Source organism: Notolepis coatsorum (genome assembly GCF_963971535.1).
Source record: "Notolepis coatsorum genome assembly, chromosome: 15".
NCBI classification, from domain to species: Eukaryota; Metazoa; Chordata; class Actinopteri; order Aulopiformes; family Paralepididae; genus Notolepis; species Notolepis coatsorum.
In genome coordinates this window covers 1652110-1679595 of record NC_140179.1, presented here as the reverse complement: position 1 = coordinate 1679595, position 27486 = coordinate 1652110, and the positions used below count along the sequence as shown (strand labels likewise).

Below are 27486 nucleotides of genomic sequence, written 5' to 3'. Positions count from 1 at the left end.
AGAACACAAAATACTGCCATCATAAACAACACCAAACGATTTAATACAAAACCAACTTGTGCGTCAGTAGTTCTGCACATCAAACACGTGTAAACCTCAACCTAAAAGATATGCCCCAACAAGTTTTATTAAATCAACTCCACGAGAACAACATGATTAGCAACAACAGTAGAAGCAACAACACCGACGTCACTCATCGCGCTGAGCTCGAGCCCCTTTCGTGACTGTGATGCACCGAGTGAAGCCACAGTCACTTGCTCCTCAACAGGAAACCAACCTAGATTGACCCTGAAGGACTGGTTCTAACCGAACCGTTCGTTATACAAGAATCACAGAGACATTCCAACGATACTCGCGGTTGCACGAGGGTTTCGGACAGAGATACGCGACGGTTTGAAAGCTCCGCGTTACAAATAAACATTTTAAATATATATATTATTTTTATAAACCGCTCAACATGGCACTATTTCCGGCGTTGGGTGCGTGATGCGCATGCGCTGTGATCACAGCGCAGGCGCACCAGGCAGCCAGCGCCGGAAATAATACCGTTTTTGAGCGGTGTTGGCCAGTTTATAAAGACATATTTAAAATGTTTATTAGCAACGCGGAGCTTTCAAACCATCGCGTATCTCTGTCCGAAACCCTCGTGCAACCGTGAGTATCGTTGGAATCTCTCTGTGATTCTTGTATAACGAACGGTTCGGGCCAGAACCAGTCCTTCAGGGTCAATCTAGGTTGGTTACCTGTTGAGGAGCAAGTGACTGTGGCTTCACTCGGTGCATCACAGTCACTCACCGCGCGGAGCTCGAGCCTCAACACCACGCGACAAGGAGCGACAAGATGGCGACCACTTTACAAACGCAGCAAGAAGTGCCGTGAATTATAAGCTGGGTATGATAGTATTTGTTGTATTTTTGCTCCATTTATTACATGTTTTGTAAAACGCGGGCAATGTGTCACTTAACCGCGTGTTGTCGCGTGTATTATGTCTGTGTATAATGTTGAGTCGTACGTTTGAAACTGACCTCTAGCTTTGAACTTGTGAAGATTAGTTAGCTATAGCTAACATTAGCCACCAGGAGCTAACGATATAAACTCTCCAATCTCTGGATCCACCGCTCAGCAGAATCAATATATAATCATATACATTGTTGTTTAGCGATGCCGTTTAAAGCCGCTGTGGCTATAGCTGTACAGCAAACGACTCTGAGCTGATGTTATTAACGTTGCCGCTTTTCTTTGTTTATTATTTGAAACATTAACGTTAGTTAAGCTAACGATCCTGTGTAATATGTTAACGCAGCCTTGTCTGGCTAACATTAGCCATCTAGCGTTAAGTGATGAACGTTATATTCCATCTACTAATGACGTTAACCCCGTTCTCTCTGCTAAAGTCGGTAGCCTGGCGGCTAAGTTAGCCTCTAGCTAATGGTTGGGTGGAGATGTATTTTTATTTATTTTTTCCAGGACGAGTGTGGCTGGAGTTGGTCAGCTAACGTTGGTCAGGGGGACCCTGATGTAAACAAGACGAAAGTCTTTCTCTCTGGTCTGCATCCCCTTAACAATTGTGTGTATTGAGCCGTACTGTACTTGTACCCATTCTGCAATCTGTTAATAAAGTTTTCAATCAATCAGATTGCAAAGCTATCTTGGGCTCAGTGGGGAACTTGCCTAAAGCTACTTCCAGACCCTGCAGCCAGTCAGTCACACTTAAGACACGTGGAACACAACAACACGTATGTTTGCATCGTGCATTCTCGCCCTAAAGCTGTATGGCGTCCAAAACCCACCATGCATGTTAAGTGGACAATATATACTAATGAAATCCCAATGCACCAGTCATATTTTCTTAACCAAAAACTGCTCAGTAATGTTGCAAGGTACATTAATAATATAAATGTTGCTCTTCTTGGCTTGGTATGATACGTGTGTAACCTGTACTGAGGACCGCACGGACAGCTAGTCATAATTTTGTCAGGGCCTGTCGTCTCGGACCCTTCAGAGGAATAACAACTTATTTATATCACAGGAGCAGCAGCAGTCTGGAATGGTAACACACTCTCAACCACTGCAGAGATGAGCACATGCACTCGTGCATCATGGCTGGTGGTAAAAACATACCTATTACCTAGTTTTAACTACTGTTGCAAGAGTGCTTGGAGTGGCATTTGTTTTGTCAACGGTAGTTAGAGACCTTCGTAGATTGAAGGATTTGGGGGTGCAGAAAGAATGATTTTGCTCACTGACGAAAACCCGCAGTCAGGAGACTCGCTCACACTCTTTCTTCTTGGCCTATGTTTCTCTCTATCTCACTCTCTCCATCACTTTCTCTCTCCATTATCTCTAGGCTGTCTCCTAGTTCTCTCTTCTTCCTCTAAGGGCAATGCTGTACCCAGACAAAGGCAACTCTACCCTTACCTACCCACCAAACTCGGCCCTCCTTTGGTTGGCCAAGCTCCTTTTCCCACAGTGGGGGAGAGGTTGTCCGGGCTGAGACCCACTCATGGATCTTCAGTCCCTCAACTGTTGTGTTACACCACCATGTTGTGTGGTGAGAAGTTAAAAGGAGTTATATAATAAGGAGACCAATTACAACATAAATCCTCCTGGTCATTTATTTGATACAAGTCCTGTTTGATTATGGTTCCACCACCCTAGACCAGACTTTTCCACAGTAATCGTAATGGTCTCCGAACAGTTTAATCGATATTTGTGAATGTGGAACAACTGTCCCCCAAAGCTGCCACATAATCAAGGCTCTGTTCTGTGATCCCATCGTCCACAGAAGCCCCTCTACTGGTTGTGTTTGTTTGAGCTTTTACATACAAATGAGCCCCCGGCACACGGCACATAAATGACTGGGCCCCCGGAAAAGAGTCCAGTGACCAGGCCCCCCCCCCCCCCCGGCCCCAGAACTGCTAAAACTCAGATCCTATATTAAACATACGTTTATTGCTGGCCTCCATGGCCCCCTTAGCAGTCGGGCCCCAGGAAGCTCCCCCCTCCCCCCCCCTTTTATGAGCAGGCCTGCCTATAAGTGTTATTAACAGCTCTCGGTGCAAAGTCATATTAATTTAGCAGCCACTTGTTTTGCCGTCTGGCGTCTGCCCTTGTGAAATACTTGTCACCCGGCAGTTTGCCTTTGTTGTTTTCGACCAGTTACATCCAGTCAAGAAAATAGGTTGATCCAAACCGAAGACTGCTATTCCCCGTTGCTCTTCCAAGACAATCGCAGGCTTTCTCCTCCCATCTAACCGGATCTGTGTTCTCTCTCCTCTTTTAGATAAAATGCCGTGGGAGGGTCCCATTTCTCAGTTCGCCATGGTCATCATGGTGATCTGAAGCCGGTTTGAAACCCAGACTCGCACACGCAGAGCGGCCCCCCACCGACCCCGACAGCACCGTCGGCCCCCCATGGACAGGTGCAAGCACGTGGGACGGCTGCGGCTGGCCCCCGACCACTCCATCCTCAACCCCCAGAAATGGCACTGTGTGGACTGCAACACCACGGAGTCCGTGTGGGCCTGCCTGGGCTGCGCTCACGTGGCGTGCGGCCGCTACATCGAGGAGCACGCCGTGCAGCACTTCCAGCAGCAGCGCCACCCGCTGGCCATGGAGGTCAACGAACTCTACGTGTTCTGCTACCTGTGCGACGACTACGTGCTAAACGACAACGCCACCGGGGACCTCAAGTTGCTCCGCAGCACGCTCAGCGCCATCCAGAGCCAACGCTACGAGGTCACGACGCGCAGCGGGCGCACCCTCCGCTCTGCCAGCGCCGCGCCCGACACCGCGATGCCGAGCGGCGCCCGTGAGCTGCAGCTGAGGGACGAGGACAGGATGTTCACCGCCCTCTGGCACCGGCGCAGGACGCTCATGGGACGCATGTTCCACTGCTGGTTCGGACTCACCACCGGCGGGAAAAAGAGGGAGGAGGACGAGAGGACGAGGGAGGAGGAGGAGGAGCGCAGGCGGGAGGTGAGGGAGAGGAGGCGCGCCACCAAGAGGCAGCTGCAGGAGGAGCTCGAGGGCGCCCCGCCCAGGAAGAGCCGCCGGCTGCGCAAGCAGAGCCAGAAAGCCGTGGACGCGGCCACCTCGTCCCGTAGAGCGAGCCCCACGACGGCAAACGCCCCTCTGCCCTTGCCCCTCACCCGCAGAGCAAGGACTCAAAGCCCTGCCGCCGCCGCCCCTGCCCCTGCCCCCAAGAAAGTGACCCGTTCTAAAAAGGTCCAGCAGACCCCCAAGGCCCGCACCACCCCTTCCTCCACAACCAAATCTAAGCCCAAAGCATCCTCGGCGCCCCCCCGGACTGCCGCCACCCCCCCTGTCCGGCGCAAGCAGAGCACCAAACAGGGCGACTCGCCCCCGAAGCGCCGGCCCACGGTCACCCCTGGCGTGACGGGGCTGAGGAACCTGGGCAACACCTGCTACATGAACTCCATCCTGCAGGTGCTCAGCCACCTGCACGTCTTCAGGGAGTGTTTCTTACAGCTGGACCTCACCCAGGCCCTGGAACTGTTGGCCTCCGCCGTCCATAACAAACTGGCGGGCAAGGCCTCCTCCCAGTATCCCCTGACGCAGAGGAAGGGGCCCCAGGCCGGCTCCGGGTCTGGGCTGAGCGGCGGGGCGTCGCGCTCTCGCAGCATGGAGCTGATCCAGCCCAAGGAGCCCAGCTCCAAGCACATCTCCCTGTGCCACGAGCTGCACACGCTGTTCCAGGTCATGTGGTCGGGGAAGTGGGCGCTGGTGTCGCCCTTTGCCATGTTGCACTCGGTGTGGCAGTTGATCCCGGCCTTCCGCGGCTACGCCCAGCAAGACGCCCAGGAGTTCTTGTGTGAGTTGTTGGACAAGGTGCAGCGCGAGCTGGAGAGCACTGGCAAGCACACGCCGACCGCAGGAGTACCACAGACACAGAAACGGCTCATCAAGCAGGTCCTCAGCGTGGTCAACACTATCTTCCACGGCCAGCTGCTCAGCCAGGTACAACACACTCGCGTTACGCCACACTCTGGTTGAACTAGTCTTCGATAGTAGTTCAGTTAGAGAGCGCACTCGTGCACGACTAGAGTGGGAGGCGCCGGTCACAGCGAGGGGGAAAAAAAGTCCAAACGTAAAGAATGAATCCTTCTCAGGATTCGCATCCATAGGAGAGAAACGCACACTCCTCCAAAAACGTTGCACAAAGGACCGGCTTATACTTCAATAATGATGCATCTTTACCCCATTAGTTTCACACAATAAAATAACGAGCACACTCATCATCAGGTTCAAATGAACCGTTTGCCAAGCGCGTTTTTCCTTTCATGTGAAACTAATGGAATAAAGATGTGTTTATTGAAGTAAGTCGGTCCATCGTGCAATGTTTTTGGAGAGGTGTGTGGCCCTTTCGCATGGATGTGAATCCTAATTCTTTACATTTAGTCTTGGATATTAATTCGGTATTCTTCACCTGCTTTGCCCGAGTTGCTCCTCTCACAGATGACTTCATATGCCTAATATGCTCTCATTGAATAATGAAGTAATTATGAGCTCCGTCTGACTTGGAACATCAATTCCATGTTATGCCCAGCATTGCCAGCAAACACTTCTATGTCGATTAGCTGTGTGTTGGATGTTGAGCTGGGGAGTCTAAACCAGGGTTCGAAATTAAGGGGGGCTTGGGGCAAAATGCCCTAGAAAATTTACCAAATGCCCTCGAAAATCAATTGAGGGGGGCAAGAAAAGCCCCAGTTTACTAATTATATATATGCTCTACAGTGCGAGCATTTCACTCGTATTTGCCCCTAATAATATGTGTGTGCGAACCGGAAAAATCAAACGGGTGAAGCTTACAAACGGCTCCGCTGTTAATAGTTCAGAAACTACAAGTCCCACATTCCACAAGGCGCATAAACGTCCAATCACAGTAGAGTTTCCTGTGGTGACGCGGCTGGTTTCATGTGAGTGAAAGGAAATGAGAACACAGTACGCGCTGGAAAACAAAGTCACGGTACCGACATAGGCAAGTTATACATTCAGAATCAGACAACGCAAAAAATTCAGCCAGCCATGAAGCCCATTCATTTTTTTCTCCCATTTTTCTCCCATCCCAATTTCGTATCATCCAATTCAACCCTCCCCTGTCTCGAACGCTGTTTCTTGCCTCCCACAAGCCGGCTGCAATGTGGACTAAGTCATACATAGCACGAGTCCCCTCCGATACTCGAGGTAACAGCAGTCGCATCTTTTCACCTGCGCTGCGCGATCTTTCAGCGTCAGGGGTCTGGGCTTTGGAGGGGCGCCGCCCCCATCGCTTCCTGATTGTACTGCGCAGGCGCACCAACCGACCTGTAGGAGTCGCTGTCCACAACGCCCGATCCCCACCCATCAGTTTCCCACCCCCTAATACTGCCAATGTGTATTAGTGCGGACGACCAGCTAAACTGAAAGCAATGTGGAGCGCTGGGCTCGAACAGGCGAACCCAGCGTCTCCAGTATTCGTGGTGAGCGCCTTGCCCACTGCACCACGTAGTCAAAAATAATTGTATTAAAAGTTTCTAAAAATCTAAAAGAGACACGCTAATACAGATATTTTTTTATTAACATCTAAGACTATTTATATTTAATAAAAAAAACTATTGGGTGCCTAAGACTTGCACAGTACTGTGTTTTCTATCCACTTTAGCCAAAAACACACACACACACTACTGTGAGAAAATAATAATAAATTTTATTATCAGCAATGTTATAACATCCTACTGGTAAACAAAACACTGTAAAGGTGTGTGTGCATCATCATCATATATATATTTACTTTTTAATTGCATGAAACATTATGAAGTATTCTCTTATGCCGCTTTTCCACGGGCTGCATTGTACCTACTCGACTCGGTAGTACCCCCCATAGATATATAAGACGGTAACCCCCCCCCCCCCCCCCCCCCCGTCAGTGTAGCTGGGGCGCCGTGACGTCACCCTCAACACGACACACACAGCGCCCCTCCAAAGCGCAGACCCCTGACGCTGAAAGGTGAAAAGATGCGACTGCTGTTACCTCGAGTATCACTATCGGAGGGGACTCGTGCTATGTATGACTTAGTCCACATTGCAGCCGGCTTGTGGGAGGCAAGAAACAACGCTCGAGACAGGGGAGGGTTGAATTGGATGATACGAAATTGGGATGGGAGAAAAATAGAAAATGGGAGAAAAAGTGGATCAAAAAAAAATATTATTTTTGAAAGCATCTTCATGGTTTAATGCAGACATATGTTGCAGGGACTATTTTAATCGTCATGTTGGCATGACTATGCTTCAAAGGGTTAAAAAAAAAAGCATTTTTAAGTGCTTTAGAGGAAATGTCAAAATATCGTGATGTATATCGTGTATCGTGACATCATTTAGAGGCCATATCGCCCAGCCCTAGACTGGGAATCACCAGTTTCATCACGATACGATATAGATTCTTTGGACAACAAGAATATACGATATTTGCAGATATCACAGTCTGCCACGATACGATACACTACGATTCGATTCAGGTGCCTGCGATAGATGTGAGACGATATCATATGCCCATTTAACACATTCAGTAACATTTACTGTAGATCAACTCAAAAAAGTTGAGCTCTTCCAGACATTTAAATAAAAAACATTATCTGTCCATCCTCGGTAAATACTTTTCCAAAGACCAGATATGGGACAAGAACGCACACACACACAGAAAGGGAGAATGGCTTAAAGCAGACTTTCTAATGGAACTCTGCTGTTTTCTCTAGAAAACTATCTTTTTACGTTGCATCGATCCTATTGGATCATTGATAATTAGATTGATGTGTATCGTCCCACCCCTAATATTAACCTCTTAACTCATCGACTGCCACACTGTTTTCCCATCTTTACTCCCTGACGCCAGCGTTATTGACAATTTTCACAATGTTTGCGTATCGTATATTCTATATTATAGCTATGGAGACGATAGTATGGTTAATTTGACAGGCACTATTTATAGTCCAACAGGGACGAAACAGTTAATTTCTACATACTTTGTTTGTGCGCTATACCACGGTAAACGTCGCCTTGTTTCAAAATAATCCAGGCTGGTTTTCTAGACTGTGAGATAAAGTGTGTTTTGTGCATCGTATGCGCAAATCTCGCGGCTGCTCGCCTGAAACCTATATGATTGCCAGGTCAAAGGTAAACACGACCATATGTTTCTTCAGAAAGGCATCGGGGGGGGGGGGGTCTTTTTCAGACGCTGCGATCATACAAACGCATGTTTTAGGATGGGGGTTCGGTAAAATAGACGTTACCTTTGTTTTAGAGGTAGTCCATTTCTCACTTCGAGTCCAAGTGTCTTGAATCAGAACAGGATCAATACATATAACGTTACGTTAGGTAGCCCTCATCCGTTGTCTTCATCTACTAGCCAGACTATAGATGGAGCCTAATAGGTTTCCTCATCGGTCGGTTTGATTATAGGTTTTTTTTTTTTTTTTTTTTTTTTAAATACATTTTACCAGTAGTGCTGAGTCCAACATAGTCCAATATAGTCTGGTGGAAACGCACCCTATCGTCCATAATCATCATCCATATAATCCATTTTGTCTTTCATAATATCCAATAGGGCTGCACGATTAATCGTTTTTTAATCGAAATCGCGATTTGGAATGATGCAATTATCAAATCGCCAAGCCTGCAATTAAATTTTTTATTTTTATTTTTTTTATTTAACCAGGAAGTCCCATTGAGATACAAGATCTCCTTTGCAAGGTAGACCTGGCCAAGATGACAGCAATAACATTTGCAATACATCACAGCAATAAAATGTGCGATACATCACACAAGAACATAATAAATGTGCATGTATACAATACATCACATGTAAACACAAAGCAGAATAGTCTACATGATAGTAAAAGTGTATAATACAGGGTAATACAGTAATTTTGCAGTTGGGACCCGACTACAGAAAGCAGCAACATTCTTCTTGTACATTTTTTTTTAAATATGTTATAATCGCATCGCAAATCGCAATCGCAATATCTATCAGAATAATCGCAATTAGATTATTTCCCAAAATTGTGCAGCCCTAATATCCAATAGTTGGCTCTAGGCGATCGCATCCTGCTCACAGCTGCTCGCAACCTACTAGTAGACCCTAGTTGTTTGGGGGGCTGTGGTTGTTTGGGGCGATACTCAATCGTCATTGCAGATCCAATCCACACTGACAAGGCCTGCGCGAGTGCCTAGTATGATAAAATCGTGAAAAAGGATCTAAACCCGAACTATCTCGGGTTTGGCGCTCAACGCTTACATTTGAAACCCGAGAAAGTTGGGGTTTGGCGCTGAATGAGTTAAGAACCAGACCATGTGCGCCTGGGAATGATGTTTTTGGCCACAATCGGCCCTTTTCCAATCAAGACACAACTATCCAATAGCAAGGTTACAAATTATAACATACACAAATTCTCTGGATTTTGTCTTTAAATCTGTTGCCTATATTTTAAGTTTGATCCCAATCAAATTGATTGTTTATAAGCGGATTTTTCAGTGCTTCCCACAACTCCTTAAGGTTATTTGTGGCCCTAGAATCGCGGGCGTTTTAATAATAGCCCTTATAAACACGGATGTGCTTTCAATAACTTGTACACTTTTAAGTATACCACTTTTAGCTATTTAATGGAAGAGAGAAAATACTGGAGCCTAAATAAGGACTGCAGACTGGTTTGAGAGGGTAGAGTTGGCTTGAGGACAGGAGATTAGTGTCTGAGCAACACACTCACACCTGCTCTCACTGAATAAGAGGCTGTGTGTTGTGCAAGTGTTTTCGGGGCATCTCAGACGGTTCCTAAGCCTATTCATTGACTCGTTGAGCGACTGACTCGTTTGGCTTTTGCTGCGTTTGCACTTGATGATTACTATGCAGTAAGCAAAGCGATGGTTTATTCCTTGATGCCAATGGAAATTACTATCAGATGTGAAAATACAAAGAAACATCTTTGTAACTTTATACAGGCCTATACTCTTGTTGGTTGGAGATATTGTTTGTAACCTTATATAGGCCTATACTCTTGTTGGTTGGAGACAGTCTTTTTAAACTTATATAGGCCTATACTTGTGCTGGTTGGACACAGTATTTGTACACGTATTCAGGCCAATACTCGTTTTGGTTGGAGATAGTATTTGTTAACCTGTATAGTAGCGTGCAGGACGCTACTGAATTTATCGGCTACTGCCATCGGCACATTCGAGCTTATCGGCCGATTGCAGTCAACAAGGCACTTATCGGCCGATACCGATACCCGACCGATACATCGGTGCACCCCTAGCAGGGCTGTACGCTAAGCTTTTTCACTAGGGGCACACTTGCCCCTAAATTAGAAATTTAGGGGCAAAAAATATGTTTTAGGGGCACATTTTTAAATAACAATTTTACCATTATAGTGCAAAAAAATATGTTCCTCCTGCCTCATTACTGTGGTCCTTTTATTTAACATTTAAGTGCTTTTGTTGTCAGGTTTGTATCTTTTATAATGAACCAACTAGGGCTGGGCGATATGGCCTAAATATGATATCACGATATTTTCTGACCTTTCGGCGATACACGATACACATCACAATGTTTTTCTTTTTTACCCCAAACAATTCATTATGAGGCTTACCAAGACAGTATGAGTTTGCAAGCTAACATTAAAGACAAAATAAAATACCCATGCATTTAGCATTTTTATATTATATATTAGATTTAGATTATTGGATTATTAGATTATATATTGCATATATTTAGCAATGAGATATTATATGATTTAGATATGAAATATGATGAATTGAAAATGGGGGACCCTGATGTAAACAAGACAAAAGTCTTTCTCTGGTCTGCATCCCCTTAACAATTGTATGTATTGAGCTGTACTGTACCCATTCTGCAATATGTTAATAAAGTTTTAAACCAATCAATCAATAAATAAATAGCATTTTAGCATTTTTATGAAACTACTGTATATTTGTATGTCTCTAAATGTTTTGATGAATTGAAAATGGAGGACCCTTATGTAAAAAAGCCGAAAGTCTTTCTCTGGTCTTCATCCTCCTGTACTGTATTGTACCCATTATGCAATCTGTTAATAAAGTTCTCATTCATTCATTCTGACGGAAAACAGAATAATTTTGATTGACAGTAGAGTCTGCCAATTACGTCACAACGCTTGCACCCGCCCTGCTGTTCTTGGCACCAATCGGCAAGCGCATTCGTTTTTGACTTCCTGAATGCCCCGTGTGCTGACATCAACAAAGCTACTTACATTAGCTCCCCGCGGCCCACGAGTAGGAGACCAGTGCTCTGCAGGATGACTAAATGAGGCATAATGATTTTACCTCAACGAATGTTATAATAAAAGCCTTTCCATACATCTGTCTTTATTAACTTTATTAACAGACCGCGGAATGGGCATATCTCAGCACAGGCTGAGATATGAACGAGTAACGTGTGGACCAGATTGACGCGACACAAGGTTTACACAACAGCCCCCACCCCTTGTTTTATTGTATTTGTACCTGTACTACCTGCTGTCAGCTGTTTATCTCTCTCTGTGAGCTTGATTAGCTCACGTTAGCTAGCGTTAGCTCCGCGGCTAACCCTGAACTAAATCAATGACATCATTTCGAGTAGTTTTCACTGCACATAGAAGCAGCCAAACAGCGGGAGAATTTCGGGAGCATATGGCCAAAACCCAGTTAGGAACCATCGATTCCCATCCCTACTACTAACTTTACTTTTCTTCATAGCTAAATCAGTCAGCCAGTCTATCAGAGTGAGTGCTCAGTTGATTTTCCCCGCTGATCATACCTGAGTGCTCAGCGTCATCACACGCCTTGGATCATTTAGGAGTGAAATGCGAATGCAAGGCTTGAAATCCCTACTCGCAAGCCCGCCCCCAAATATTATTTACCAATCGCAACAGCCAATTAAAGGGGCAATTTGCTATGAGATCATCGCAGCGTACAGCCCTGCCTAGTATAGGCCTATAAGGCTGAGCCCGAACGTTCGAACGTTCGTTCGTTACGCTGACATTCGGACTTTAATTAATAGGTTCGAACGTTCGGTGAAAAAAAAATAAAGGATGCGCACGGGGTTGAGGTGATGTGAATGCGAGGCGCTCGGCTCAACCAGTATGGTCTGCCGGGCTGCAGCGGGATACTATTTCTCAACCAGAGCTCTATTTTGATTGACAGGCGATTCTGCCAATTACGTCACACCGCTTGCACCCGCCTCTGCTGTTACCACCAATCGGCAAGCCTCAACAGACTTACCGTAGCTACCGGGGAGCCGTAGTTAGCTCCCCGCCGAGGAAGTAATCGGTAACAAGGTTTCCGTAGGTGAACCTGCAGATTAGGATCATTAATGAATACCATCATTTTTCGGCCACGGAGCGCAAGCTTCATGGCGGGAGGTGGTTGCGTTGGAAACAACAGCAGGCGCACGGTGGACAGACCCGTCCACCGTCTACCTCGGAACGGTGGTAGGGCGGACGGGCGGCAGGCGTGTTGGGAGCCCGGCCGTTCCGAGGTAGACGGTGGACGGGTCTGTTGAGCCGAGGCGTGCGCCTCTCCTCCCGGCTCCCCTCCCCGTCGACCAAGAGTGAATACCTGTTATTGAACGTGTAACACTAACTATATAACGTTAATGCCACAAAACTAATGCATTTGTTTATCTAGCCCCTTACGTGACTGCAAGGGCTATTGTTTATCATACTTTGATTCAGTAGCTTGTAGGCCTGCCACGATAACACATTTTGCTGGGCGATTAATTGCCCCCGAAAATATCGCGATAAGCGATATTATTGCGACCGGTTAGAGAATTTTTTTTGAGAAATTTATTTCCCAAAACTTTTATTTTGAAGCCCACCGCTCCGTATTTTCCGGTTTTAGACTTTTATTTTGAAGCCCACCGACCGGACCGGAAGTATTGTTGCGATTATCCTAAGCAGAACATATGAGCCGACAACATGTCTCGTCCGGTTGTTTTTGAGCTAATAACAAATGTTGAGATTGTTGGTGAACAACTAACTTTAGGTTAGTTTTAACGTTAGCTACTAACGTTAGATGCAGCTACTACAGGCAATCAACGATGAGGAGGAAGCGTCAAAGCAGTATATAATAGAATAGCTGTGGTGCGTAGGCACTGCAGCACGACTCGAAACTACCGGAGTGTTATAATAAATTAATTCATGTTTAACTTGTCCCCGTGTCCAGTCCTTTGACCAGCCCCACCCGTTCATTGTAAACAATGATGCATGTAATTGTATTAACGTTATTCTGTGTTGTACTTGTAGCTATGCTATACGTTGTATTTCGTTTGTTAGCTAATGTTGTTAGCATGGAATGAGAATCAAAGCTCTATCTTTCATCTTTATTTAGCAGTCCAGTTTCTCCGGGCAGTAGCGAGTAACTACTTGGGTCTAAAAATAGCTAACGTTACACTACAAATAATGCTACTTGGTTAAAAGGAGCCACACTATTGAGAAATGTAGTTAAGCTGTGGCGTTGCCCCACGGGGCTCCCGTGCTGTACTCTAGTAACGTCAGCGACCCGCCTCCCAACACGGACAGTGACTGACAAGCGGCACTGGTTCCGCCTCATTAAAACAAACGCGCGAATAGCAATTAATCGCGCCCGTCAAAATCATTGCATTCATTTTAATTATCGCAGCAATTAATCGATTTATTGCTTATCGCGGCAGGCCTAGTAGCTTGTTTATTTTCTTCTGAGTGCTTTGTTTAATTACATGTTTACATGAACAGCCACCACTGTAAACAACATGTTTTTCACCAATAGACTATGCAATGCCGCCCTCCGTAGGATCTATAATAATACAATAAAAAAAAAAATATTATTAAAAAAATGATTTTTTTTTTTTTTTTATTAAAACATTTAAAAAAACGAACGTTCGAACGTTCGTTCGATAAACCCTGGCGAACGTTCGAACCCTAAAAACAGGGTTCAGGCTCAGCCTTATAGGCCTATACTCGTGTTGTTGGAGACGGTATTTGTAAACTTGTATAGGCCTATACTCGTGTTGTTGGAGACAGTATTTGTAAACTTGTATAGGCCTATACTCGTGTTGTTGGAGACAGTATTTGTAAACCTGTATAGGCCTATACTCGTGTTGTTGGAGACAGTATTTGTAAACCTGTATAGGCCTATACTCGTGTTGTTGGAGACAGTATTTGTAAACCTGTATAGGCCTATACTCGTGTTGTTGGAGACAGTATTTGTAAACCTGTATAGGCCTATACTCGTGTTGTTGGAGACAGTATTTGTAAACCTGTATAGGCCTATACTCGTGTTGTTGGAGACAGTATTTGTAAACCTGTATAGGCCTATACTCGTGTTGTTGGAGACAGTATTTGTAAACCTGTATAGGCCTATACTCGTGTTGTTGGAGACAGTATTTGTAAACCTGTATAGGCCTATACTCGTGTTGTTGGAGACGGTATTTGTAAACCTGTATAGGCCTATACTTGTGTTGTTGGAGACAGTAGAAAGGCTCGGAGGAAGATTGCAGATCAGCAAGGATACGTGTGGTTTCAGAAGATGGGGGTGTGGGGGAGGCTGCCGCTTAAACCATTTACACCATCTATTCTCTACCCAGAGACACCTACTCATCTCTCTCTCCGTCTCTCTCTCTCTCTCTCTCTCTCTCTCTCTCTCTCTCTCTCGCGCTCATTCATATATTAAACCTCCAGGTGACCTGCCTGGCGTGTGACCATCAGTCTAACACGGTGGAGCCGTTCTGGGACCTGTCCCTGGAGTTCCCGGAGCGCTACCACCGCAACACCCGGGACTCGGCCGCGCAGGCGTCCTGCCGGCTAACGGAGATGCTGGCCAAGTTCACCGAGACGGAAGCCCTAGAGGGCAACATTTACGCCTGCGATCAGTGCAACAGTGAGTTCAACACACACACACACACACACACACACACACACACACTGTCACATAATTTTTTTGAATTTACATAAAAACACGAGATTCGAACATGAAGGGAGAAATTCGAATAAATATAATAATAATAATATTTACAAAGAAACTGTCAGGTCATATAGGTGAGACGGTGCTGAAAAGAATGATACCATGGTAAAAAAAAGTAGCTAACACTTAAAATAGCTTAGACTTTTTTTTAGACTAAAAAAAAAGTAAATAAAGAATTTACACTGAAATTCGAATTCGAACTTGTCTACAATTCTGCAACGAATTTCGAATTCGATTTTTTGTTAAAGTGACAGCCCTAACATACACACATACACACACTCACACACTCTTACTAAAACCTAGCAGATGGTTTTAAATGACAGTGTTGAGTGATGTGGGCAGGCACACTTACACACAAATACCCACTCTTACTAAAATGGGACTCTCTAAAAATCCAATACCTCAACCCCAACTTTAACCTCATTGGACCTCACGCACACCCCCAACCTAACTGCCCGTCAGATGTGGTGCATGGCGCAATACACGAGATGCCCGGTTTTTAGTGAATCCCTTACAGGAAAAAGCTGAAATGACGACACTGGCACGAGTGGTGCCGGCTCGTGTAAGCCCCTTTGCCCCAGAGTGCACTGAGGTTGAGGTGACACCTAGTGGGGTAAAACGAGTATTGCATGTTGTTCAAGTTTCAAGTTCAAGTTTGTTTTTATTTGTCACGTACAGGGCTTGACATTAACTTTTCGGCTCACCAGCCACTGTGGCTAGTGGTTTTCCAAAGTCACTAGCCACTCAGCATGTTCACCAGCCAAACATCCCTGCACTCGCGCCCCCACCCAAAAAGTAATAAATATAGGTCATTGGACAATGTAACTGCATGCATTTGTTTGGACATAAGATTTTATTTGAACAGAAACATCTAAAATAACATCTAATCCAAAATTTCAGTAGTGTGGTGTGTGCTAAAATAACATCTAATGCCAAATGAGAGGGGCGGTCATTGTTGTTTCCGGCCGGTCCACCTCACTTGAAATTGCAATGTATTTCCAATGGACACATTTCTAAATTGTCTCGTTTAAAACAAATGAAGCATGAACATTGGCATGGTGTACCTTTCTGTGTGTATTCATCCACAATCTATAGCTCAATATGAAACAGTTCGCAATTAATTGTAAAATAATTTTGTGCAAAAATGGAAAGCTTCATGAGGCAGAATTATTACAATAGCCGATAATACATTTTCCCAATGATAAATCCCTATACAGGTAGCGTGAATACTTTCCCTAAGGGGTTTGTACTTCTGCGTTCGGTTTGCACGATCTGATTGGCCACTGAAGTTTCTGGTCATGTGACATGTGCGCCAATCGTGTGACGGCAAGTTCTGCGCCTATTTCCGGGTCTAACAGCCTGCAAACTACCTAACGCCTAGTTCTATCACTGGTTAAGCTTAGGCGACTCTTTCGAAGTTGGTTAAGGTTAGAGTTTGGAATCAGGGCTGGTGTTCTATCGCCCTGCTCTAAGACAAACTCTAACCTTAACCAACTTCGAAAGAGTGCCTAAGCTTAACCAGCTAAAGAACTTGCCGTCAGTGGCCAATCAGATCGTGCAAAAGTACAAACCCCTTAGGGAAAGTATTCACGCATACGAGTCAGTGTTTCCCACAGGATTTTGTGAGACTGTGGTGGGTGAACCTCGGCCCCTCTAGGGGGGTCCGGGGGCATGCCCCCCGTAACTTTTTTTGTTGTTGTACATTTTAAAGTTAAATGCATCAATCTGGTGCACTTTTAGAGCAAAATAAAGAGGCTAGATCTATGATGAACTCAAAACACAAAATGTACTAGACTAGAGCTTCCCAATCCTCTCCTCGAAGCACCTCAGCCGTTCAATGTATTTGTTAAATTCCACCACCAGCACACCTGATTTAGTTGAATCAGGTGTGCTGGTCGTGGAATTTAACAAATACATGGAACGGCTGGGGTACCTCGAGGAGAGGATTGGGAACCACTGGACTAGAGCAGACATTTAAGCCATCAAAGAAATTAAGCAAAAGTGGTTACCTGTGGTTTATTTTTTAGAAAATAAAAAAATATACTGGATTACTATTACGACTACTGGCAATACTACTGATACATCCCTATTGGCAAACTTTATATTTAAAAAAATATATATAATATCTTTTAAATGTATTTAATTTTTTGGTTCATTATAAAACTGTGGCGGGACTAGGGCCGCCACAGTCTAGGTCATTAATGGGAAACACTGCGGATGGACCGCACAGGAAACTAAAGTGACGTCAGACTACACCTCCCTATAGAGCGCAGGTAAAAGGCAGGAGTAACTATGACTCTTAACTCATTGACTGCCACGCTGTTTTTCCATCTTTACTCCCTGACGGCAGTGTTATTGGTCATTTTCACGATGTTTGCGGACATATCGTATATTATAGCTATGGAGACAATAGTATGGCTCATTTGACAGGCATTATTTATACTCCAACAGGGGGAAACCGCTTATTTCTACATGCCTTCGTTCGTTCGCTATCCCACACAATAAATCTCCCCGTTTAAAAAGAATCCAGTCTTGTTTCTCTGGAACGTGAGTTATGATGTGTTTTGTGCCCATATGCGCAAATAGTTCGGGTTGCTCGCCTGCAACCTATATTATTTGCTAATCAAAGGTAAATACGGCCATATAGATGCTTCTTCACAAAGTCATCAAGGGGGGGGGGTCGTTTTACGCCGCTGCGATCATTACAAAAGCATGTTTTATGATGGGGTTTGGTAAAATAGATGTAAAATAGACGTTACTCAGCAGGTACTCCACTCTCGCTCCAAGTGTCTTGGATCAGAACAGGATCAATACATATAACGTTAGGTGGCCCTCATCCGTTTTGTCTTCTTCATCATCTCCAATAGTTCGCTCGCCAGTGCATTGCAGGCTGCTATTGTGCATCAGAGTGCTCGGGCAGACTATATATCACGGAGCCGAATAGGTTTCCTCATCGGCCGGTTTGACTATAGTATTTTTATGATTTACCAGAAGTGCTGAGTCCAATGTAGTCTGGTGAAAACACACTATATATATATATATATATATATATATATATATATATATATATATATATATATATATATATATATATATATATATATATCATCCATAATCATCATCCATATCATCCGTTTTGTTCGCTCTAGGCGATTGCCATTGTCGAACGTTAGTTGGCTGTAGTTTGCTCACTGCTGCTCGCTCCCTAGTGCTTTAAGTGCTCTCACTGCGGCGTGGGGCGGCCCCACACTAAACTGGCCCAGTCCAAAATGTAGGCGATACTGCCACCTGTCGGAATTCGATCGTCATTGCAATTATAACGTAGCCAGAGGTCCCAGGAAGACTCGGAAAGGTCCGTGGGAGTGTCTAGAATAATAATAATCAAAAAAAGGAAAAACGAAAAAAATAACTAGATAACTAGTTTCTGGTGCTCTGTCAGAAACGAGATATCAAATTTTTGGAGCTCAATGAGTTAAGGTAGCCAATGAGGGGGGGGGGCAACTGTGATTTTGCGCGCGTCAATATTCCGATCCCCGCAAAGATATTTACGGGGTAGATCTCGGTCGGTGCTACAACTTCCCAATGCCCTTCCATCAGCGAAAACGGGTTTGCCCAACGTGGAATGATTTTGCGCGAACTCTCACGCACGCGGATCGACGCAAGATTTCTCCCGGGGGTAGAACTTGGTGGGGGGGGGCACGATTTCCCAATGCACTTCCATCAGCGAAAACGTTGCGGTGCGACGTGGAAAAATCTTGTGTGAAAATATTCACGGGGTAGATGTCCTCGTGGGACACAATTTCGCAATGCAGGCGCGGCCGGGTAGCGCAGCGGACTAAGCGTCTGTCTACCACTGCAGAGACAGTGGGATCGAATCCAGCTGCGGTGCCTCCGGCTTGGTCGGCCGTCCATACTAACACAATTGGCAGTGTCGGCGGGTGGGAAGCCGGCGAGGGTGGGTCCTGGTCGTTGTAAACAGCGACTCCTACAGTTCGGTCGGAGCGCCTGCTCAGCGAGGGAAGGATCTGGGAGAGGTAGTGTGATCCTTCCACACGTTGCACTCCCCCAGTGTTAATGTCAAGCCCTGGTCACGTATAAGGTACATGTACATTACAGTGAGAAATGCTTGGTAAAAAAAAAAAAGTAAGTAACTAAGTACAATGAAGTAAAAATGCAGACAATGAGGTACAACAACTTTTTAAGGCAAGGTGCAAATGCTAATGAGGTATGAATGTAGTGCAAATCTCTTTAATAAATAGATAAATATAATGTAGTGTCTAAAGTGAGTGTTAATCCCCCCCCCCCCCCCCCCCCTGTGTGTGTGCAGCCAAGCGGCGGCGGTCGTCCTCCAAACCGGTGATACTGACTGATGCACAGAAACAGCTGATGGTCCACAAACTGCCTCAGGTCCTACGCCTGCACCTCAAGCGCTTCAGGTACCCCAGCGCCATGCCGTGCCGCAGCCAATCGCATGTCCATAGAGCGCCCGTTGTGAAGCGTGTAGACAATGGACTGTTGTGAGCAAAGCGTATAGAGACAATGGACTGTTGTGACTGGTCGAGTGCTGTTTCAGCTCATTCAGGTCCCTTGTGTGATTGTCTGCAGGTGGTCTGGGCGTAACCACAGGGAGAAGATAGGGGTTCATGTCCGCTTCGACCAGCTTCTCAACATGGAGCCCTACTGCTGCCAAGATGCCTCTCCCAAAGACGTGACCTGCTCGAGTCCCAGCAGCCCCGGCTCGGCGGGTTCGCCACGCCCCGACCCCTTCCTGTACGAGCTTTCTGCCGTGGTGATGCATCACGGGAAGGGCTTCGGCTCCGGCCACTACACTGCCTACTGCTACAACACAGAGGGGGGTGAGTAGTACAGAGCGCAGCGGCAAACTAGATCAAGTTACGAAACATGCATATAGACTTGGACAACTCGGGACAGAACAGAAAAAGCACTGGTTGTAGCATCGCAGTGTGTGTGTACTTGATTCTAGCTTAACTTAATATAGACGTGAAGCATTTGGTCAGGGTCACTGGACAAAAATGATTCTTCATCTCTGAGAAATTAAAAAAAAATCTCACATGTTACATGTGACTGACGATGGGATTTCCCTACTGGGGAAATTCTCTTGATACCAATACCCTATTTTAGCCTGGAACCGGCCCAACATCTGACGAGCCGTATCTGTGCATAACCTAACCACAGAACAGAGTGTACATTTGACACAATGCCATCTAGCCTCAGACCTACTCCTATCCAAGCTCCGGGAGGGTCATCAAAGAGAAGTCGCCTATTCTCAGTCCTTGCCCCACAATGGTGGAATGAACTACCCACCCCAGTTAGGACAGCCGAAACACGTCCAATCTTTCGCCGTCGACTAAAGACGCACTTCTTCAACCATTATCTGAATTTAAAAAAAAATTTAATTAAAATAAAAATCTAACCCTAACTAACCATACTGTCATGCACTTGTCCTAATAAACTAACCTACACTGTAGCACTCAACACTTGATGAATATTGTTACTCAGCTGATAGAGTTGTGCCCTTCCTGATGGCTTGTCGTACAGAACTTGTAAGTCGATTTGGATAAAAGTCAGCTAAATGACTAAATGTAAATGTAGCCTGAATCCCCTTCTCCCTATGCACCTGCTGCTGCAGCGACAAAAGTGCGTTGAAATATGAACGTCCCCCTTTTCCTCCCTCTCCTCCAGGCTTCTGGGTTCACTGTAATGACTCTAAGCTGAACGTCTGTTCCGTGGAGGAGGTGTGCCGCGCCCAGGCCTACATCCTCTTCTACACACAGCGCGTCACTCAGGACAAACGACAGGCCGCTATAGGACCGTGATCCACTGACCCCGCCTCCTCCTCTCCACTACTCCGTATCCCGGGGAAACCCCCCCCAGCGAGATGACATCATCAGCACAGCTCCTCCTCCCCCCTTCAGCCATCTCTCTCTCTCTCTCTCTCTCTCTCTATCCCTCTCTTTTCGGGCATTTTTTATATCCTCTGTGGGAGGACTGATCCAAATTGTCTAAAAACGAAGATAAACAAAAAAGCAAGACTGAGAAGAACGGAGGGTTACGTAGGTGACCGCGGTTATGTGACCCGATTGGATCACTCCAAATGTGGGGCACCGCTCTGCGGCGGAAGGGATGCATTCGAGGTAAGGCCTTTCTGATTCACTACCCTGCTGTGCGCCTGCGTCGTGTGGCTGGGCGTGGCCCTATAAAGGTCCCTCCCACACAGACGCAACCTGCCCGAGAGGTCTTTTCGAGGCACCTCAAGCACCGCAACAACATCGGAGTGATCCGATCGGGTCACATAACTGCGGTTACCTATGTGACCTTTGTTATATTTCCCTCCTTTGGATCACTCCAATGTGGGCATAGCAATACCCCTGTTCACAGGAACCAGCACCAGGCAGGCCACCGGGCGAGGCCTGGGAAGTGTGGAGCCTCTATGCGGAGCCGGCCGCCTCGCCCGCAAAGACAGAGGAGTTGCCCAGGTTCCACTAGGTCAGGTGGAGCCACGTGCACCAGATAAAATCTAGCAGAGGTGTCGGATGAGGGCCGACTGGCTGCCTGCGGCACACGCCTCAGAGAGGGGAGCACAGCCTACAAAGAACCGCCGATGAGGCTATTCCCCTGGCAGGACGCCTTACAAACTCCTGACTGGCTCAGGCTTCTCAGCCAAACGAGATGCAGTCTAGATAGTGTGGCCGCTGTCCGATGGGACGCAGCCTCTGCTTGGACGGACCTGACCCCGGCCCGCTCCCCATAGCGGCACACAAAGAGCTGGTCAGTTTTGCGTAATGGCTGGTGCGCCAGAGCCTTCACGGGGCAAAGTGCACTAGAGGCCAATTCATGCTCTTCTCCAGCTGCAGAGGGGGAGTCAGCAGACGAGCTCCAGGGACTGTTGGACGTATCCCCCACACAGGACCTCTGGCAAGGAAGGAGGATTAGTTGTGAGAACCACACTCCTCTGGCCAGGCTCCATCTGGAAGCTGAAAGCATGCCAAATGTAAAAATGTTCCTTCCTAGAAAGGGGATTTTTTTCTCTTTTATATATATATTTATTGTGTATAAGCAAAATTCTATAAACCTTTTTTTTTTATTTTAATTTTTTTTATAAACACACAGAAACCACACCCAAAAGTCAAATCAAATACAAACACAAATATTTGTGTTAAAAAGAAATTGCACATATACAATTTATAATTATAGTAATAAGAGCAGACGATACAATGTCCAGGTCCCAGCATGCTGCCTTCCTGGCTCTGGCTGCACACACACAACGCCTGACTCCCTTCATAAAAGTAGAGACCAAGAGGGTGGACCCTCTGGTCAAACAGCTGAGAGAGGTTATGGGAAAGCAAGCTGAAACCTGGAATTGAAGCACAGAAATCTCCTAGCTGGGATTCCTGCAAGACGAAACAAAACAAAGTTATGCTAGCAGAGACCGAGGCCTAATTACACTACAGCACTACAAAAAACATTAGCAGTCAACTAGAGAAGGTACACTACACACCGTATTCACAAGGAAGCTGCCCCAGGCTAGAGTTAGCCACTGAGTAACGTACGGAGATAAAAACGATGGAGCTATTAGAAGTCACGTAGCTTCTTAGCTCATTTAGCGACCTTGAACCTGAACGTTCCACCGCGTGGGAGGGACCTTTTGCAGGGTGGTCCCGGCCACACAACGAACGCACGCGCGGGTGCGCACGGTACCAGTGAATCTGAAAAATGTATCCCTCCACCGCAGACTGATCCCCAACATTGTGAGCGATCCAATGGAGGGAAACGGAATTCCTTTCTGAAACCCAGTTCTGCTTTGTTGTGAAACTGCTTGTATATGGTGTTAATATGTTGGTTTCTTTTTTCAAAAAGAGTAAAACGTGGACGTTTTGTGCTTGATAGTGTACAGCTGTATTTTATAAAGAGTATCGGCCGACGTGTGTCTCAGTAGCAGCCGACGGGACGGACCTTGGCCAAGTCGTGACTATGTGCAAGAGTCCTCTGATGAGTAATAACAGAATCTATTCAGGTGTCTCTGCCTTTTCTCTGCGCTCGTTGATTGTAAATGCTGTTAATATCAACTGAAATGTTTTCTCATAGTCACTTTAGCTAGTCGGACATGAGGCTGGATGTAGATGCTACCAGATTTTAAAAATTGCCATCTACTTTGGTTCCAGTTCAGAAGACGCTTCCCTTTACTCCAGACGTTGGTTGTAGAAAACTTAAAGGGGAACACCACCGTAATTAAGAATTCAAACATGTTATTTTCCATGGCCTAGGAAAGTTATATCGATGTTTTTAGACATGAGCAACTCTCTTCCAAAGCCAGTAACCAGAGGAGACTCATTTGTGATTGTTGTCGGGAATAACGCCTGGAGCTGCTCCACCTTCAGAATGTTCGTCAGTTCTGAAAGAGAACATGTATCTGTATGACACTGTCATCTATGTACCATTTTTATCAATTCATTGTATATAGAGCAACTTCAGACTTTATACCTGATGAAAGCTCAGAGTAATAGCACTCTGGTTTTTTGGAGTTGTTGTGTGTTCACTCTATATTATTTTGACCGTCTTAGGCCATAGGAATATCATGTAAGAATTATTAAATTGGGCATTGTTCCCTTTGGGGGTTGAGAGTAACCCCCCCCCCCCCCCCCCACAACCTCTCCAGTCCTTCCAGAAATACTTATCTCAATCCCCATTGAGCAAGAAAAGAGGGCATGGTTTGAGATTGGTCCAAGAAAAAAATGTAAAAAAGAATTCCATGCATTGGCAGGCAGCAGAATCCATATTGTGGGTTGTTCCCCCCGTGTGATCTTTTTCCGTAGCCGCAGTTTGCGAAGACGCTCTCTGGTTGGCTAGCCCGCGTACAGCGAAGACCCTCTCTGATTGGTTTAGCTCCGAAGGGCTCTTCCGCCTTGTACATATATATATTCTCTGCTTCAAAGTGGTTATGCTTTGGCCCTCTTTCGAAGTGGGTTATGCTTAGTTTATCTTTGGAGCAGGGCGAGGGACCACCAGCCCTGATTCCAAACTCTAAGCATAACCCACTTCGAAAGAGGGCCAAAGCATAACCACTTCGAAGCAGAGAATATATATTATGTACAAGGCGGACATTTCTATCCCAGAGCCCTTCGTAGCTAAACCAATCAGAGAGGGTCTTCGCAAACTGCGGCTACGGGGGGAAATCACGCGCCCCCCCCCCCCCCAGTACTTCAGATTGATTGGGATGTGGTTTGTGATTGGCTACTGACCTCAAGCCAAAGCATGGCGGATATATTTTGGATTTCTTTCAGCTTTTCTAAAACTGTTGTCAACATTTGCAGGGTGCTTTTCTTTTCTTCCCTCAGACTGCTGGAGGAATGACAACACCAACTAATTTCTGTTTCCAAAGGGATCCTTCTGGCTCAATGCTGCCACCTCTCGTTCAGAATGTAAACCGTTTTCAGAGACTTTTTATTTTTATTCTTTTAATTGATTTTTTTAAGTATCCCTGACACAATACTAGTGTTCTACATAAAGTGCCCTTTTTGCTGGAAAAAGCATATCTATTTTTGTAGTTTCCTAAGAGTGATTTCGTAACGGTTCATCAAGGTGGTCTCTGTACAGTTCAAGTCGCACCCAGGCCAGCATTTAGAATAATGAATGTATTTTTATACACAATCTTTGAGAGGTTTTATGTAAAAATAAAAATAAAAAAAGGCCATTGACTGTTTTTAAGAATAGTTTTATACCTTAACTGATTCTATTGCCCGTTTGATTGTTAAAAAAATCACCAGCAGTTTAGTATACAAATTTCACCTTTCTCTTTTGTGTGCAACTTTGTCCACCAGCAAGTATGTGTGTGTGTGGGTATGTATGTGCTCACGCACGCTGGCATTGTTTCAATGTCATAATGGAAGTACGTTAGCCGGACAGATGGAACTAGATAGTAGATTCCTGCAGTGTGTACATGTTTGTGTGATTATTGTGATGATTTTCTCCATACTGGAGAAAAGGTGTAGATTAGAAGAAAGACATTTCTCCTCAACACTTCGCCCTCTGATTTCATCTGTCGGAGAGCAATTCATGGCCATCCTTTCCTCATCGTCATAATGCTTGTTGGTATCTGGCTTGTACTCCTCGGACATGTGTGTGTGTGTGTGTGTGTATACATTTATGGAAGAGATACTATGCAAATTCTTACCTCAGTTTTTTTTTCTAGAGAAAGATTACCTCAATAAAAAAATTAGAATATTTTTTCATTTTTCTAAGAAAACTGGGTTGTGTTTTCCTTATTTTACTGCTTGGTAAAAATCTGGACATTTGCACGATGGAATAGAGTTGTGAAATAAAAACAAAGGAATTAAATTCCCCAAGAGTGTGCCTCAAAAACAAAAGTTGTCAAGTAAAAGAAAATAAAAAGCTGAAAGTGAAGTCATTCTTTAGTGTCACTGTTGGCCTTTCATCACCTTAAATCAGCTGCGTGACGCGGGACAACCCTGCTAGCTTCCCTTCTCCTTTATTTCTACACGAGTTACACAGATGTTCAGTTCCCTACTCTGAAATGGTTGGAACATTAATCAGGGCCTCTGAAGGTTCATGTGTTCCTCTCCGTGAGTTAGCCTAGCTCGGCACATTGAATGGAAGCGGTGTGTAGTGGCTAGCCTCCTAGAGTTTGAGCTATTCTAGCCTGCTACGCATCCACTTCTATTCGTTGTGCTAAGCTTGGCTACCTTGCAGACACAACGCAGAGGAAATTGGTTTCACCAGTAAGAGCTGACTATCAGCTGGGTCCGTGTACGTTTTGATAAGTTCGTTTTTCGTTTCAAACAAATACGAAATAAAATCTAAAAAACACTTTGTATCACAAACAGTACTGTATTTGTATCTGGTATGTCAGATGTAGCAGTAGTCTATATAAGTCACTATGAATTGAAAATGGGGGACCCTGATGTAAACTAGACGAAAGTCTCTCTGGTCTGCATCCCCTTAACAATTGTGTGTATTGAGCTGTACTGTACTGGGGGTCATCCCTATGTTCCCAGATTGATTGAACATGTTAATGTCCGCCTTGTTTCGAACTGGTTAAGCTTGGCGACTCTTTCGAAGTTGGTTAAGGTTAGTTTGGAATCAGGGCTGGTGGTCTATCGCCCTGCTCTAAAGATAAACTAAGCATAACTGACTATCGCTACCGGGGAACAGACATGCTCCCCTGTATTGTACTCATTCTGCAATCTGTTAATAACATTTTCAATCAAAAGTTAGAAAGATATTCACAGATTCGAATTTCCGTGGTCAATAATTCTTAGCTAAATGTTTTTAAAACACAAAGGACACCTCTTTCCTATCGTTAAGGTAGATGCATTTAATACTTCCTGGAGTATGGACAATCAAAATTACATCACACGTTCCAACTCAAACCAAATGAAAACAAGATGGTGTGCGTGTATTAGTCCTAATAAAGCCGCTTTATTTTATTATTGGATGGTGCAGTGTTTCTTTCCAGCTCCTCTTCTCTCCATCAAGGGCTTAAACAAAAACATGTCCAGGCTTCAAATCCCAAGGCCAAACATGAGATCTGGATAATTTATCAAGACATATGAAAAACATCCAATCCAATTCCAGTAACAGGTTCTTCAGCAGTCATAACATACCAATTAGCTTGTGGGACAAAAATAAATATATAATTTTGTAATGTGGTCAGGGTGATCCCACTTGAAATGTAACAAATGAAGACATTCAATGTAAGTGCCGGAATCAGAGCAAAATTATTTACTTTAATCATTTTCTTTTCTTACAAAAAAAAACATTTTTCAGGGTTTTTCAAAATGAAGCATAACAATCGGGGGGGGGGGGGGGGGGAGAACATACAGTGTTGGCAACGGCCATTTCAAAGATATTTTACAAATATCAAAGAAAGAAAGAAAAAAAAAACCCGCCGGAGGAGCAGAGTGCAAGGCCCCCTCCAGCGGTGGTATAAGCCAAACGTACAGCCGCGGATGCATATGGTGTGTTTCTGTATAAAGATGGCATCGTTTCAACCACGATTCAAAGAGTTTCATACTTTTCAAAAAGAAAATGCTAAACATTCCATTGGCATGCCCACTTCCTAAAAAAAATAAAGGAAGAAAAAACCCAAAAAAAAACAAAAACGCTGGTATCTGGTGCTTGTTGCGGCACTGGGTCGAGTCGTGAGGAGTCGCAGGAGTAAGGCTGGAAAGACAATCCTGTAGGATAGAGGATAGTAATGGGAGGGGATTTCTAACTTGCACCATCTCGTTTGAACAGTGGGGGGGGGGGGGGGGGGGGGGGGGTGCAATGAAAGAACTTGCACCATCACCATCTCGTTTGAACAGTGGTGGGGGGGGGGGGGGGGGGTGCAATGAAAGAACTTGCACCATCTCATTTGAACGGGGGGGGGGGGGGGTGCAATGAAAGAACTTGCACCATCTCATTTGAACGGGGGGGGGGGTGCAATGAAAGAACTTGCAC

At 45.3% G+C, this 27486-nt stretch overlaps 1 protein-coding gene across 1 annotated transcript; it reads left to right on the top strand.

Moving 5' to 3' along the window:
- The first annotated feature begins 829 nt into the window (after positions 1 to 829).
- On the top strand, positions 830 to 23970 carry usp44 (ubiquitin specific peptidase 44). Its single transcript, XM_084331161.1, has 6 exons — positions 830 to 891; positions 3284 to 4980; positions 14724 to 14922; positions 19334 to 19442; positions 19612 to 19862; positions 20710 to 23970. The coding sequence occupies exons 2-6, from the start codon at positions 3415 to 3417 to the stop codon at positions 20841 to 20843; spliced, it is 2259 nt and encodes a 752-aa protein (XP_084187287.1). The 5' UTR covers positions 830 to 891; positions 3284 to 3414; the 3' UTR covers positions 20844 to 23970.
- Positions 23971 to 27486: the final 3516 nt, after the last annotated feature.